Below are 15,309 nucleotides of genomic sequence, written 5' to 3'. Positions count from 1 at the left end.
CAGGAGGAGGCTGGGAGCCCAGAGAGGATTTTTCACTGTGTGGATGAAAACACAGAACGCAGGAACCACTACTTAGACCTAGCTGGGATAGAGAACTATTCCTCCAAGTTTGACAATGCAGGTAGGTACACAATGACAATTTTCAGCACTTTTGAGGCACTAAAGTCAACATGTTTTTACTGAAAATACACCAAAGATGAATGACATTCAACAAAGAGAAATGGCAACATAACATGATGTTTGTTGTCCATCCTCTGCAGACGCCCCCTCTCGGGAGACCAGAGTGGACGCACGCTCAGACCAGCAGCACCGCTCAGTGTTGGTAGGGGAGAACTGCGGCGCAACTGAGTCCAGAGGTAGGGGCCTCTCCTTCAACAGGTCTCTCAGGGGCCACGTCAAGGCAGTGGGAAGAGACAGAGGAAGTGGAAGAGGAGGAGGGGGAGGAGGACGTGGGGGCAAATCAAGCAAGCTCCATGGCCACCAGCCCTTCATGTGGTGCCACTCCTCGCAGCCACACTTCCAGCCCCAACTCCCCTTACAGCACAGCCACAGTAAGAGGCTTCGCTCCAGGGCTAGAGAAGCTGGGTCCCCCTCCAGAACCCTCCACCACCTACACCAGCCTGCTTCTCAAGCTCAGCCAGGGGGAGAGAGGGAGATGCTGCCCAGCCTGCCTGCCTTGTCTGGGGGCTTGGTCTCCCTGGCTCAGAGGCATGAGCACCACCACGAGCACCATCACCACCACCACCATCACTACCACTACCACCCCCCGACATGACTGCAGTCTGCACTCCACTCAGGGATACAGAGACTGAGAGAAACACCTCCCTGTGGTTTAGCCCATAGCTAGGGCCCTGAGCCATTCCTGGTCAGGTCAGGTGGGCCTTAGATATAGTATAGGGCTGTGGGACACCACCACTCTCCATGCTAAGGAGTAATAGCAACTCCGTACAAAAATGAACTGTTATGCCTTGTGTTGATAACTGAGTTTCATGTTGAATGTGCCATGTTGAATATGCTACTCACCTTTGGAAGCCCTCTAAACTGATGTTTCTTCTCAGGTTTTTATAGTGGAGGCTGCTGAGGGTAGAACAGCTCATAATAATGGCCAGAATGGAGCAAATGGAACGGAAACCATGTGTTTTATATATTTGATACCATTCCACTGAATCCGCTCCAGTTATTACCACAAGTCCGTTCTCCCCAATTAAGGTGCCACCAACCTCCTGTGATTACAACTTACATTTAATATAATTAGTGAATACCTTCATTAAGGCAAAGATTTAATCCGTTACATCCCTGTATTAGAGTTGATGCAGTATGTTTTATATTGTTTGTATTTTGATGTATTAAAGCATGATCAACTTTGCTTGTGTTCATTGTAGTGTGTCAATTGAAAAATACATCTCTCTAATGAAGGCTGATGCTTTCAAATTTGGCAATATGAAAAATCTAACTAAAATAAACATTTGCAAGAAACAATAAAGCAATACACATTGTTTATGGCGTGTGGAAGTTGTCAAATGTGTTTCTCTCTCATGGCCAAAGCAAAACATTACATGCTAAGGCTCTAATACTTGTCATCAAAGTATTTGGAACACTGGAGGTTCCAGTGTTAGAACACTCTGGAGGTTCCAGTGTTAGAACACTCTGGAGGTTCCAGTGTTAGAACACTCTGGAGGTTCCAGTGTTAGAACACTCTGGAGGTTCCAGTGTTAGAACACTCTGGAGGTTCCAGTGTTAGAACACTCTGGAGGTTCCAGCGTTAGAACACTCTGGAGGTTCCAGTATTAGAACACTCTGGAGGTTCCAGTGTTAGAACACTCAGGAGGTTCCAGCGTTAGAACACTCAGGAAGTTCCAGTATTAGAACACTCTGGAGGTTCCAGTGTTAGAACACTCAGGAGGTTCCAGCGTTAGAACACTCAGGAGGTTCCAGTGTTAGAACACTCAGGAGGTTCCAGCGTTAGAACACTCTGGAGGTTCCAGCGTTAGAACACTCTGGAGGTTCCAGCGTTAGAACACTCTGGAGGTTCCAGCGTTAGAACACTCTGGAGGTTCCAGCGTTAGAACACTCAGGAGGTTCCAGCGTTAGAACACTCTGGAGGTTCCAGTGTTAGAACACTCAGGAGGTTCCAGCGTTAGAACACTCTGGAGGTTCCAGCGTTAGAACACTCTGGAGGTTCCAGCGTTAGAACACTCTGGAGGTTCCAGCGTTAGAACACTCTGGAGGTTCCAGCGTTAGAACACTCTGGAGGTTCCAGCGTTAGAACACTCAGGAGGTTCCAGCGTTAGAACACTCTGGAGGTTCCAGCGTTAGAACACTCTGGAGGTTCCAGCGTTAGAACACTCAGGAGGTTTCAGTGTTAGAACACTCAGGAGGTTCCAGTGTTAGAACACTCTGGAGGTTCCATTGTTAGAACACTCTGGAGGTTTCAGTGTTAGAACACTCTGGAGGTTCCAGCGTTAGAACACTCTGGAGGTTCCAGCGTTAGAACACTCAGGAGGTTCCAGCGTTAGAACACTCTGGAGGTTCCAGCGTTAGAACACTCTGGAGGTTCCAGCGTTAGAACACTCTGGAGGTTCCAGCGTTAGAACACTCAGGAGGTTCCAGCGTTAGAACACTCTGGAGGTTCCAGCGTTAGAACACTCTGGAGGTTCCAGCGTTAGAACACTCTGGAGGTTCCAGCGTTAGAACACTCAGGAGGTTTCAGTGTTAGAACACTCTGGAGGTTCCAGTGTTAGAACACTCTGGAGGTTCCAGCGTTAGAACACTCTGGAGGTTCCAGCATTAGAACACTCAGGAGGTTCCAGTGTACTCAAATGAATGTTTTCGTAACCGGTCAAGTTACGCTATGACGTCTGATCCACCGTTGCTTTGGTCTTGATAAACAGTTTAGCCTTCAGTAAATCTATCATTTCATCGTGAGCATGTTGCCAATGTTACCCTGTACGGCAGTAATATACATGTAGCAGTACTGTGTTTTCTATGTTTGTTTACATTGCTTTGCTGTTATTGTCACTGGTGTTTATGTATAGATTGATGTCATAGACAGGTCATTTCAATGTTGGGGGTATGTAAGGATCTTGGGCCTCATGTTGTAAGCAGTAGGCTAGGAAAGGTTGTTGCTGCTTGGCGTTTGGTGTGGATTGTAAATAGATTCCCTGTTCACGAGTTGAAGGGAATGAGACGGCTGTTTCTAAAAATAGTCCTCCCACTCACCTACCACGTGCCCCAAGCCTCTCTTTCACAACATGATACCACAGCAAAACGAGGTCCAGACTGATATACAGTACTGGCAGAGACAAAGAATCAACACACAGAGAGACCCTCGGGGAGAGAGCAGCAACACAAACACATCCAGTTACAGGGGATGATTGGTTGATCCTAACACTTCAAGACCCAGACCTCGAGGACAGGTAGAACATAGAAGAGAGAGCCATGAAAAGTCTCAGGTTCCTCGCTGCTGAGGGGTTCGCCCAGAGAGCCAGGGAGAACCTCAGTTGTGTGTCGTTCAACCTCTACCCGCTCCTCTTCAAGGCCTGCTACATGCACGAGATGGCTCTCCTCCTCCACGACCTCGTCCAAACCTGGCCTCTGCACGAGCTTAACCTGCAAAGGCTCCTGGGAAAGACGGTGGACTGCCAGGAGGATCTGACCTCATGTACCTGCCGGCTGTGCCTGGAATCTCTGCTGACTGGCCTGAAGGTAGGCTTACTATGTGTTCTGGTGTTATTTTCTTTAAAGGTCCAATCTATAATTTTCACTGGTCAAAAGTGCTACTTGTGAACTGAGGCACTGGGTCTTGGCCAATGTGACACGTTTTTTGTTTTCCTTCAAGTCTGAATGTGCTTGTAGTTACTTGAATTTCCACTGGGGCAATAAACATTTACAATTTGCATCATATAAGGGCCTATGTGTTTGATTTGTAAGAAAAATTCCCATTTTATGGCAATAAACAGCTAGATTCTATGTTCCATCTCCAGTCCTATGTACTGCGGCCCCCAGAGACCTACGCCAAGACCCTCCGTGTGGTAGACCTGACTGGACTGAAGGACACAGAGCACCATTCCTGTGCCTGTGGATCCACCCTGGGCCGCTGGGCTCGCACCCATCTCCTCACCCGCATGTGCTACGAGGTCATGGTGGCCATCGAGGCAGGTGACGCTGCACCCTCCGCCCTCGAGACTGAAGTGGACGTGCGCCTGAACGGCTTCGTCACTGGGCGGAACTACGAGGTGGTGGCCCAGGCCTTCCTGCTCCTCCGTCACTGCCCCTTGAAGCTGCGCTTCGTTGGGTTCCGAGCCGACTCCCTGGCCCTCAAACAGCTGTTCTACGTGCTGCGTGTGGCCCAACCGGAAGCCATGAGGAGACTCGAGGTGGTCCATAACGTTCACCTGGAGGCCCCGCACCTGGAGTTGCTGTTGTCCCGGATGGAGTTCCCCCAGCTGCAGTCCCTGACGCTGCCTGCAGGGGCGATGGACGTGCGAAGGCTGGGCTCGGATGAGGATGACCTGCTGGCGACCATTGGGGATCTGCTGAGCCGGCTGACTGAACTGACAGAGCTCTACATGGGCTTCTCCACCCTCACCGGACACCTGCGAAGACTGCTAAGGTGCTTGTGTGTGTGTGTGTGTGTGTGTGTGTGTGTGTGTGTGTGTGTGTGTGTGTGTGTGTGTGTGTGTGTGTGTGTGTGTATATATATATATATTAGGTATTGCTGTCTACTGTATATATAGCTCTGGGGGTCTATTCAAGCTGATGCATTCCCACTGTGTAAAATGAGGGCTGCAGTACTCAGTGGCATTTTGTTTTTGTTGCTTGGCTGTGAGGGACAATGTAGACAGCTGACTGCTGCTAAATCTGCAGGTCGGCCAGAAACCAAGGGACACTCAAAGGCTGACATTGTCTTCTTCCCAAACGGCACCCAATTCCCTTTATAGTGCACTAGTTTTGACCAGAACCCTATGGGCTCTGGTCCAAAGTAGTGCACTTTATATAATAATAATAATAATATATGCCATTTAGCTGACGCTTTTATCCAATGTGTGCATACATTCTACGTATGGGTGGTCCCGGGAATCGAACCCACTACCCTGGCGTTACAAGCGCCATGCTCTACCAACTGAGCCACAGAAGGACCACTTTGAAGGGAATACGGTGTCAATTACAGTGGACACTGAAATATCACTGAAGCCATGACCCAAAACAACAAGCGGACACCTGCACTTGTCCATTAATTAGGCATGCATCGTAAATCTTTCATATTGCCTTTGCTTTTTTTGTCAAGCATGCATGAAATGAGGAGCACACACACACATACAAACAATCGATAACATTGCAAAATAGTGAACATTTACTGTAATACATTTCTGACCCTCGGTCTTGTCCACAGCCCCCTGATCACCCCACTGCAATGCCTGGAGCTGGCCAACTGTCACCTGAACCGAACAGACATGGCCTACCTGGCCAACAGCCTGCACAGCGAGAACCTGGTCAGTCTGGACATTAGTGGTCATGACGTGTGTGGCCTCTTCCCCACCACCTTCATCAAGCTGCTCCAGCGCTGCGCCGCAACTCTCCACAGCCTCACCCTGGAGGACTGTGACCTGGAGGACGAACACATGGACATCCTGACCCAGGCCCTGGCTCCCTGTCGCGGCCTGGAGGAGCTGAAGATACTGGGCAACCCTCTGAGCGCCATGGCCCTGCGCCACCTCTTCTCCACGCTGGCCGCCGGGTTCCCAGCCCTGAGGTACGTGGAGCTGCCAGTGCCCAGGGACTGCTACCCCGAGGACGTGTCCTACCCCATGGATGAGACGGTGCTGCTGCAGTACGACAGGGAGATGTTCCAGGACGTCAGGGATCAACTGATGGGGATCCTTCAGGGGGCGGGGAGGGGGAACGTAGAGGTGGTTACCCCCTTGTTGGGCGCTTATGACGCGGATATCAACGAGACCAGTAACGAGCTGGGGGTGTCCATGGTGAAATCCTTCAATAGCGTCATTGGAAACTTTATTGATACAATTACAGCCCTGGACAACAGGAGATCCAACAAAGAGGTTGATTAAAGTTCAGGTAGAATACCAGAGGGAGGGTAATAGAGCAAGGGTTTGTGCAATACAAGTGGCTCATCTCAATTGTCTATAGTGGCTTCCCACTTAATTTCCACTGATCAAAACAAGTCTAAGAAATCAGTGCAAATAAAGGGAAGGAGACAGAGACGGCTTTAGACTATTGGGATGACTGAAGGCCTTGAGTAATGTTTTCTATCCATACGTACCAATTCATCTGTACTTGTAACAGATATTTTGACAAATGTATTGCCCCTTTATCATGGGATTTTTTGACCTGCAACTGGACCTAGATTATAGTATAGATTGAATTGTCCTTTTGGTCTTCCATTCATGAGTGGAAATTATAGTAAAGCATCCAATGCTTAGTTAAGAATAGTACTACTTGTATACTGAACATGTATTTACATGTACTGTATATATTTCAGTTTAGATGTATCTTGTATATTATGACATTTATATGTGACCAGAGTGAAAGTTTGTTTTTACAAAAGTGCTACAAAATGTGGGATTAAACTGACATTACTGTAAATACAACTTTATTACTGTGGGGATCAAATCCTGGTTTGCTTTAAAAAATAAAAATCCTTCTCACTCACATCTTTTGCAAAAATGTACATTTTTAATAAGCAGTCTTCCCATAGGGTAAACTTTATTTTAAACATTACAACAGAGGACAACAATGAACCAGACCAAAGAGAAAGAACAGCATCCCTCCAGATTCATCTCAATTCTTCGACCACTCCTCAACCTCTTTCCTCTCACGGATGACCTCTTCCAGGTAAGGCTCCAGGTAATGTACATCCTATGGAGAAAGGTTAAACACAAAAACAAGGTTAATTCTGTACATTTTCTCCCACCACCTCTACCGGATGTGTTTTTTTGTATAAGAAAACATCTGGTAGACATTAAACAGCTTTGTAGGCGTCTCCAAACTCCTCAACAATTGGCAAATTCCAATCCAACCTTAAGTCTCTACTCCTACATGCTTCATGTTGATTATTCAAGTAGTGTAGCACGATATGGGAACAATATCACCTCTGACAGGCTAGATTTTGTCCTTCATCACATGCCATAACATCAACTGCTGTGAAACTTCTGACATATCTTCTATTTCCTCAGTGATATCTCAAAGCCCTTCCTGTACACAAACGATTAATTGTGAGACTATAGAGCCCAACAGTAGAGGTGTCATAATACCCATAAAAGCTAGCTGTCAAACAGGGAAATGATTCCAAACGTTTTTCCACCATTCATTTTCCCATAGGGGATTTTAGAAACACTTCAAATAAGGGTTGTTTTTCATGTAGGCTTACCCTGGTGTGACGTTCTGATAACCATGTAAAATATCTCTCAGACAAGGTGACTTATCAATTTATTCGGCTCTATTTACTCTCAGATTCTAAAATGCTAATTGCACCAATGTAGTCATCATGTAAAACTACAAATCCCTGCAAGCTCCTGCATGTCATCTCTAGCTGACACCTTTACTAACAGGTGGTGTCAATTTAAAACATGCGAAAGACAGTTCACAGGATTGTCAATTTTAAAAAAAGGTGCTAATTTATTCATGACTACAGATAGCTAACATTAGATAGTTAATCCAGAGATTCTTGCAGTCTCGTCCAGATCATCATGGCATTTGAAGTTCTTTATGATAGCCACATTAGCAGCTAATTAGTGTCTCATTTGGGGTCGGGGGGTAAATAGAGGTGAATATATTGATAAAAGTCACATTGTCCTAGAGTGGTTATCACAGTTATCAAAAAATTAACCTTGTCCTAGAGATTTACACTTATCAAAACATCATGCCAGGGTAAGCCTACATAAAACACAGACCTTATTTTAAGTGTTTCTAAAATCCCCTATGGGAAAAATGAATCGTGGAAAGATGATTGGAACCTTTTCCGTTTGACCACTAGGTTTTATGGGTATTATGACCCCTCCGCTATGGTACTCTATATGCACTGTACCTCAAACTTGGGTTCAAATACTATTTGAAATCTTTCAAATACTTTGACCGTTTGCTCTATCCTGCCTGGAGTGCCAGATGGGCAGGGTTTAACATTTTGGGGATATTCTATAGGTCCATTATGCCAGGCAAGCTCAATCAAACACAGAGAAAGTAAATTATATTTCAAATGGCATTTGAGCACAGGTCTTCCATACCTCCTCATATTGAGTCCACTGTTCCTTAGGCAGAACTGCCTGCTTCATGGACAGGTCCAGGGCTCTCTTGAGCCTGAACATCCTGTCATTGTACACTTTCTCTGGGAGCCTCCGCAGGGCTTCTTTCACATCGCCATCCTCATGGATCGTGTCATCACGCATCAGACCTGCAAACAAAACAAGCACCACACAGTGTCAGAGAAATATCTAACTGAAGATTATATGTTTCTAAGACTGAGTGAAAAGATTTATCTGAAGACCCTCACAGATGGCCCCAAAGAAAAAGACTCCAAGACTTGCCAATTTTGTTGAATCCGGCCGCATTGTAGTACCATTTACGGAAGCCGACCAGGAGTCTGCCGGTAGCTGCTGTGTGGGAGGCCAGAATAAGAGTCAGATCATTTGCTGTCAAGATTTGGCTTACTAAAACAGTTAGAAAAGCAGTTGCAATCACTGCAGTACAAAAGCAACGAGACACCAAATCATGTTCTCTATTCATTTAAGAAGATGCTTAAGTAGATGAAGTAGAATTGGGATGATTACAGAACTAGGGGCTTGAGGGAGGGTTTGACAGTATTATTTGGGACAAACCAAGGAGAGTATCCCAACTGCAAACATTACATTTGTGGTGGATAACTGGATAGAGTGCTAGTAGATCACATGACATGCTGTTATTATCTACAGAGTACTAGCTATGTGGGAACTGTGCGATCTGGACATATTTCTGACATCGAGGTGTACAGGAAGTATGGAGAGAGGACATCAGACATGATAATCAATGTCAGTAATAATACCGGGTACTGTTAGCTAGCCAAGTTGGGCTGGCTAGTATGCCAATTTATCTTGCTTTGTTTAAGTTTTAGCTAGCTAGATGTTTATAACTACCAAGTTAGCTAACGTTAGCCACTGCACCTAGCTAGGCAATGGATGCTGCTTAGTGTTTGACAATCGTCCATCTGTACTGGCGTGGCGTTTGAAAGTTGATCAGACCGAAGCACAGCTTTACCTATCAATTGAAAATGCATTTGACATATATTACATTTAAAGGTTAAATATGTCACTAGCAGTCTGGAGCACACCACTGAGCTCTCCCTTGATGTGTCATAGCTAGCTTAACATTAGCTAGGACACTCAGTAGAGGACACGACAAAGGAGAACTCAAAAACATGGATTTGAACACACCAAAATACCACAAATCAACATCCCACTTTACTCAATAATATGTGCAATGTTTCATCTCGATTTTGGGCTAAATAAATGCTTAAAGACAGGTGACTTTTACCTGGTGCCCTCGACCCCATGTTGTTCTGTCTCAGGTAAAACGAATCAGCGTCTCGTCAGCAACACTAAGAAAGTACTTCCGAGTTAGGGAATTTCGGAACATTTCACAATAAAGGTCCCTCACATACTAGTAGAAAAGTAACATTAACCAATATTTATTAATGATGCATGACAAATAATATTTAAGTGACGTTTGCATTAAATGTGGGTTTTAAAACATGTCACAAGGTAACATAAATTCCCCTCAATACAAATCATGCATATGATAGCACAGGAGGCTGTTGCCACCTTGTGGGTGAGAACAGGCTTGTGATAATGACTAAAGCGGAATCAGGAAACATGGAGGTAAAACTTCGGAGGTAAAAAGACCCCAGAAAATGTATTATACAGCTGCACCACCGGTTGTATACGGCCAAGTACATCACTGGGCCCAAGCTTCCTGCCGTTCAGGACCTCTATACTAGTCGGTATCAGAGGAAGGACCAAAGAAATGGTCAAAGACTCCAGTAACCCAAGTCATAGACTGTTCTCTCTGCTACCGCACGGCAAGCGGTACCGGAGCGCCAAGTCTAGGTCCAAAAGACTCCTTAACAGCTTCTACCCCCAAGCCATAAGACTGCTGAACAATCAATCAATCACCCCCCCCCTTTGTTTTTACACTGCTACTACTTGCTTTTTATGATCTATGCGTAGTCACTTTACCCCTACCTACATGTACAAATTACCTAAATTACCTTGAGTAACCTGTCCCCTCTCACATTGACTCAGTACCCCCTGTATATAGCCTTTTTTTATTGTGTTACTTTAAAAAAAACTTTATTTAGTAAATATTTTCTTAACTCTATTTCCTTAAAACGGCATTGTTGGTTAAGGGTTTTTAAGCAAGCATTTCACTGTCTACACATGTTGTACTCGGCAGATGTGACAAATAAAATTTGATTTTACATTTTCAAAAACACAATTCTGACTGATCTGTCAGCCTCTTGGTACACACATGGTACACACATGCTCTTGTTCAACAGACACCTCAAAACAAACATTGACCTTTTAGTCATTTACCAGACAGTCTTATCCAGAGCGAAATACAGGAGCAATTTAGGGTTAAGTGCCTTGCCCAAGGGCACAAAAATGTTTCACCTAGTCAACTCGGGGATTCGACCCATGACCATTTGGTTAATTGGCCCAACACTCTTAAAGCCTAGGCTACCTGCCGCAGCAAGATTCAATTGTAGAATTCTTCAATATCTTCTCTATTCACATAACACACATATACAAAAACTGTCGTATTACATCAATCACACTGTCTTCTGAAACAATTCAACGTCCTTTAGTGTCGCTGCTGCTACTTCATTGCAGAAGGCCTCATCTGGCAGGGAGACTAGCTTGTCCAGAGAGATGTAATTAGGCTTGGCAGGGTCGTACTGAGCCTTATCCAGGTACTGCAGAAACAGGAGTCTCTCTTTGATACAAAGGTACTTCGCATTCAGGACCTGTAAAGAGGACAGATCACCTAGGTCAGACAATAGGTGACAGCATGTGTAACTGACCACAGGGAATTATGATTTTATGCCACGTTTAAAGGCCTTATGAATTATATTGTGATCAACCAACTTACATAAACAAAACCTCTGTTTTTAACCACAACTCAGTCTTTGGCCATGACCCAGGAGGGGTTACCCTCTGTGACCTATAAGTAGTTCCTGATCCACCACTTGGTAAACATACACATAGCAAATAACTAATATATCCTGATACACATTTTCTGGAAGAGTGCAGAAAAGGATGATTCAAGACTGGTAGTTTATAGCTTAGCTGTGGGAACTTCACAATCAGGTCATGGGGTATGTTCATGGTGTTATGGATATAGTCAAATATCTGGGTCAGTTTCCTCTTATTAGCAGTAAGAACTTTGGGGATTACAGTGACAATGTGCTGGAGTTCATTTTCACAAAACCCCATCTCCAGTTTACAAATCTAGGATAAAAAAAATATGGATTCTGAGAAATCAACCTTTTTCTTTTACAAGAATTAAGACAAATATCACAACTGATGTTTGCACTTTTCATACCTTTAATATTCTTCTTAACTGGCTCCAAACTCCCACACAGAAGTCTGGGAAGGCGAACCACGAAATCCCGTGTCTGAAGGCAGCGCACAATCGGCCCAGCACCGTCTGTGTTTGGCAATTGATTAAGAATCATAATCTTACTGTATGTAATTTGTGGTGTGGATATTCTATGAAAAATCAAGTGGGACAAAACAATGTGATCAATTGTGATTGTCTTGGGTCAAACCTTTCACACCAAATTGTTTACCAAATTCAAAGCTGACCTTCTGAGCACTAAGGCCTAACTGCTGTTGGTAGAATCCCAGGCGGTTGTCCATCCTCTTCACAATGAAGTTAAGCAGGGATGGAGTTCTGGACACCATGGAGGCCACAGACTCCACGCTGAACTTCTTGGACCCAAGATATGCCACACTAATGTGAAAAAAATTGATTATTACCTTATACTACAGATAATTTCTAAATAATATATCAATGAAATGTATCACCTGTCATAGTCCTATAAGAGCTAAAGCTGACAGATGGGAGATACAACATGTCCCTACAGCTATAGGTATATCAGTTGAAAACACCAAGTGTACTCTCTGTCCCTAAGATAGTCAACCCTATGTGTTGCTGACTGTAGCAAACTTAACCTGCCAATACAACAACCACCCTATCTGCCCCTGTACCTGGCCTGCAGATTCTCCAGGCCCTTTGTGAGGATGAAAGGGTTGTGGCTGATCAGGTAGCCCAGCCGAGTCTTCCACTCCCAGCTGCTTCAGGAACACCAGCCGGGGGGCCTCGTCTGTCTGGAAGTCCAGCCTCAGCAACATGGAGCCCACGTTGGGCCTCTGCTCCAGTTTCCATAGCTGAACATCTGAATAGGGACCCAAAGGGTTAACAACAGGGTCGCATTCATAAGTGCACATCATGGCAAAATGCTTTGAAGTGGAAAACACACGCAAAAAACAAGTTTTCTTTTGCGTAAATTCATGTAATCCCTCCCCATTTGTTTCAGTTTGGTGCCTAGTGAATACGATCCAGAGACATACAGAACATCTATTGCTGTGGTTCACTTCATACTAGACCAGGGATGGGCACTGATGGGGGTGGGGACCACAAAAAAGCAGAACTCATGAATGGTGGCTCGTGGGTCTGCATACCCACATCCAGTCAGAGCCGGACCTACTGTGAGCTTTTAAGTGCCCAAAGCAACATTTTGTTGGGGCGTGTAAAACATGCGAGTAAAACATCTTAGCATTTTGTCTTGACAGTGGAGATAAAAACATAAGAAAAATGTATAGCAAATTTCCTGCAATTCTACAAATTTTGCCACGGAGCGTAGAGAAAATGTTGCAGTTTTAAAGAAAGTTTGCTGGAATTCTACACATTTTGCCATGAGGTAGAGAGAAGCATTTGAATTTTATAACAAATTTCATGCAATTATTTGCCATAGGGCAGAGAGACATGTTCGCGCTTTTTAATATGACATCTGAGTGAGAGTGACTAACAAAATCAATGGGGGCCACCCGGTATGTAATTCGACCATGATTACTACAAGTTTAGATATTTGGCTGCTAGACTAATATACCAAGCTAAAACATAATAAACTCTGAAATGCCCCTAACTACATACGAGGACACCGAGGTCCGGACCTCTGTATTATTTTTCTAATATTTTTTTTATTTTTAAGGAATAACATAAATATATTTTTTTTGTACAAAATAAAGAAAATTAATTACGGGTCAACATCTAAATATTGCTGCCAGCGTTGATCAATGATTAGAACGCTTATTCTTGATATGACTGAGTTCTAATAGTTAAAATTCTAATTTCCTGACTTGAATCATGAACAGTGGGTTTGTTCCTTATGTTCATTTGCCTTTTTAGGAACACCACTTTCTCACATGGCTAAATTCTGCCTATTGCGGCACAGGCCCAAGGGCCAGAGACGTGAAACAAACTACCACAGCTCGCACTTGGCTCAAGTAGACAACTAGAGTCAGAAACGATACCGAGTGTGTTTGCGAGATGCCGGACAAAAGGCCATTTTAAAACCGTTCTGCGACTGCTGCCATGTCTACAGACATCCCCCAAACAAACAAAAACCAACACTGAGAAAGAGTGCATATAGATATGTCTGTCAGTCAGGTGGCTAGACTTCTATTGCAGTAATGTTGAAGGGGACTGGCTAGTATTACTTAGCCAGCTAGAAGGATGAAGTAAGAAGCTAATGTTAAATGGAGCCTACCTCAGCAGGAGCAAAAAATACACTACCGAGTTCTCATAACTTTGCTTTACAGACAGTAGGCTACTGAGACGTTGCTGATGCTGCGTGTCAGTTTGAATAGTTTATCATATGTTCCCCCTTTCAGGGGTATAACATTACAATTGTAGCTAACAGGCTATGTGTTTGTAGATTCACCTCAGTCAATGAACCTACAGCAGCCAAGGTGATAATGGATGGGGTCATTTAGCATGCTTTTGCTGTCCAGATAGCATTTAAATGTGTTTTTTATTGTATAGAAACACAGTAAATGAGCTTTTACTTTTAAAAAATGTCCTGGGGGAGGGGGTACCTCCACTTGCAACCCCCATCCCCTCTTCTGGACCTCACTAAAACGCAAACCTTGGTGAACCATAAGACGTTGAGGATAGAGCTACCACTTAGCCTATAGTCAGCGTTGGGTTAAACAATTGGCATCAGCCTGCTCTGCTCATACATGGGGGAGTAATGGGAAACTAATGGCTAATCAGATACAAACCCTAAATGGACTGAATCTACCTAGCTGTACAATCTTGCTGAGTGTCTCTGACTTGTTGACATAGTCTGAGGGAGATGGATATAGCAGGCAGGGCTGCCCATAAGAACTGCCTCCTCATCACTGATCTCTTCTAATGCAGTGTCCTGGGGCATCGTCCAAATCTGGAGAGGGCAACAACTTTAGGGAGAAGTGACTAGTGTGTGTGGTGTGCGTTTGTACACAGGGGTAGCATTAGTACCTAAAGCAGTCTGTCACTCCTTCAGCAACATCCCTACATTTCTGAGTTGATGGGAGAGAGGATTCTGATATGGAACCATATCAGTCCCATAAGTATCCGTGTTTCGTTTGAAATGGTTGGACCTTGGCATGAGATTCACAGTAACTCTGCACTCCTAGTTTCCACCTCTATTGTGTCTGAGATGGGTTCTGACTTCTCTAGAGCATGGAAAGCAAGACTGGAACACTGAAATAATTCCGGAAGGCTGCAGGGCATCAGTGGAATAATGGAGGGTGATGATACCCACAGTCGTTGACAGTAATGAGGTACATCTCTGACACAGTTGGATACAGGTTGAAGCGATGGAGATCTGTTATAGAAACAGAGTACATTGTGACATGAGAAGGGTTTCAGTACATTAAATATATGCAGCTAACTGGAATAAAATATCACGCAAGTCACACGTTGCTCAGCCACTATATGTATTACTTGAGCTTGACTGGTGGAGAATATTGTTGTTTAGAGAAGAAATAGATAAAACAATGATTGAGGGGCATGTTTCATTGAGATAATGGCTAGCTAGGTAGCTAACGCTAGCTGGCTTGCATAGAGTAATCATACGGGCAGACAGAAATAGTCGTTTTTGCAAGTACAAAATGGATGAAACCATGCAATAAATAACAGAAAATGGGTCAAAACATGAATATGCCCGCTGAGCAGACGTAAAAACAACAATAGATATCGCCAATGTCAATCTAC

At 44.3% G+C, this 15,309-nt stretch overlaps 3 protein-coding genes and 1 pseudogene across 3 annotated transcripts in view; 2 read left to right on the top strand and 2 right to left on the bottom strand.

Moving 5' to 3' along the window:
* LOC118375377 (protein naked cuticle homolog 2-like) overlaps positions 1-1,366 on the top strand; it is a 21,632-nt gene extending 20,266 nt beyond the window's left edge. Inside the window, exons 7-8 of the mRNA XM_052472591.1 lie at positions 1-121; positions 261-1,366. The exon at positions 1-121 is cut by the window's left edge and continues 156 nt beyond it. Of these exons, the coding sequence (XP_052328551.1) occupies positions 1-121; positions 261-775 (636 nt within the window). The 3' untranslated portion in view covers positions 776-1,366. The remainder of the gene's footprint in view (positions 122-260) is intronic.
* Positions 1,367-3,279: 1,913 nt separating this feature from the next.
* LOC118399616 (leucine-rich repeat-containing protein 14B-like) lies at positions 3,280-6,669 on the top strand. Its single transcript, XM_035795854.2, has 3 exons — positions 3,280-3,705; positions 3,984-4,612; positions 5,393-6,669. The coding sequence occupies exons 1-3, from the start codon at positions 3,439-3,441 to the stop codon at positions 6,066-6,068; spliced, it is 1,572 nt and encodes a 523-aa protein (XP_035651747.1). The 5' UTR covers positions 3,280-3,438; the 3' UTR covers positions 6,069-6,669.
* Positions 6,670-6,671: 2 nt separating this feature from the next.
* Positions 6,672-9,671, bottom strand: LOC118399620 (cytochrome b-c1 complex subunit 7-like). Its single transcript, XM_035795859.2, has 4 exons — positions 9,523-9,671; positions 8,541-8,609; positions 8,241-8,407; positions 6,672-6,876 (listed from the first exon to the last, which is right to left on the bottom strand). Exons 1-4 carry the CDS (start codon positions 9,539-9,541, stop codon positions 6,799-6,801), a joined length of 333 nt encoding a protein of 110 aa, XP_035651752.1. The 5' UTR covers positions 9,542-9,671; the 3' UTR covers positions 6,672-6,798.
* Positions 9,661-15,306, bottom strand: LOC118399619 (transcription termination factor 3, mitochondrial-like; annotated as a pseudogene).
* Between the last annotated feature and the right edge of the window lie 3 nt (positions 15,307-15,309).

The sequence above is a fragment of the Oncorhynchus keta genome, chromosome 20 (assembly GCF_023373465.1).
Source record: "Oncorhynchus keta strain PuntledgeMale-10-30-2019 chromosome 20, Oket_V2, whole genome shotgun sequence".
In the NCBI taxonomy this organism is placed as follows: domain Eukaryota; kingdom Metazoa; phylum Chordata; class Actinopteri; order Salmoniformes; family Salmonidae; genus Oncorhynchus; species Oncorhynchus keta.
Note: the sequence above shows the minus strand (reverse complement) of the source record. Positions and strands in the feature narration are given on the sequence as shown.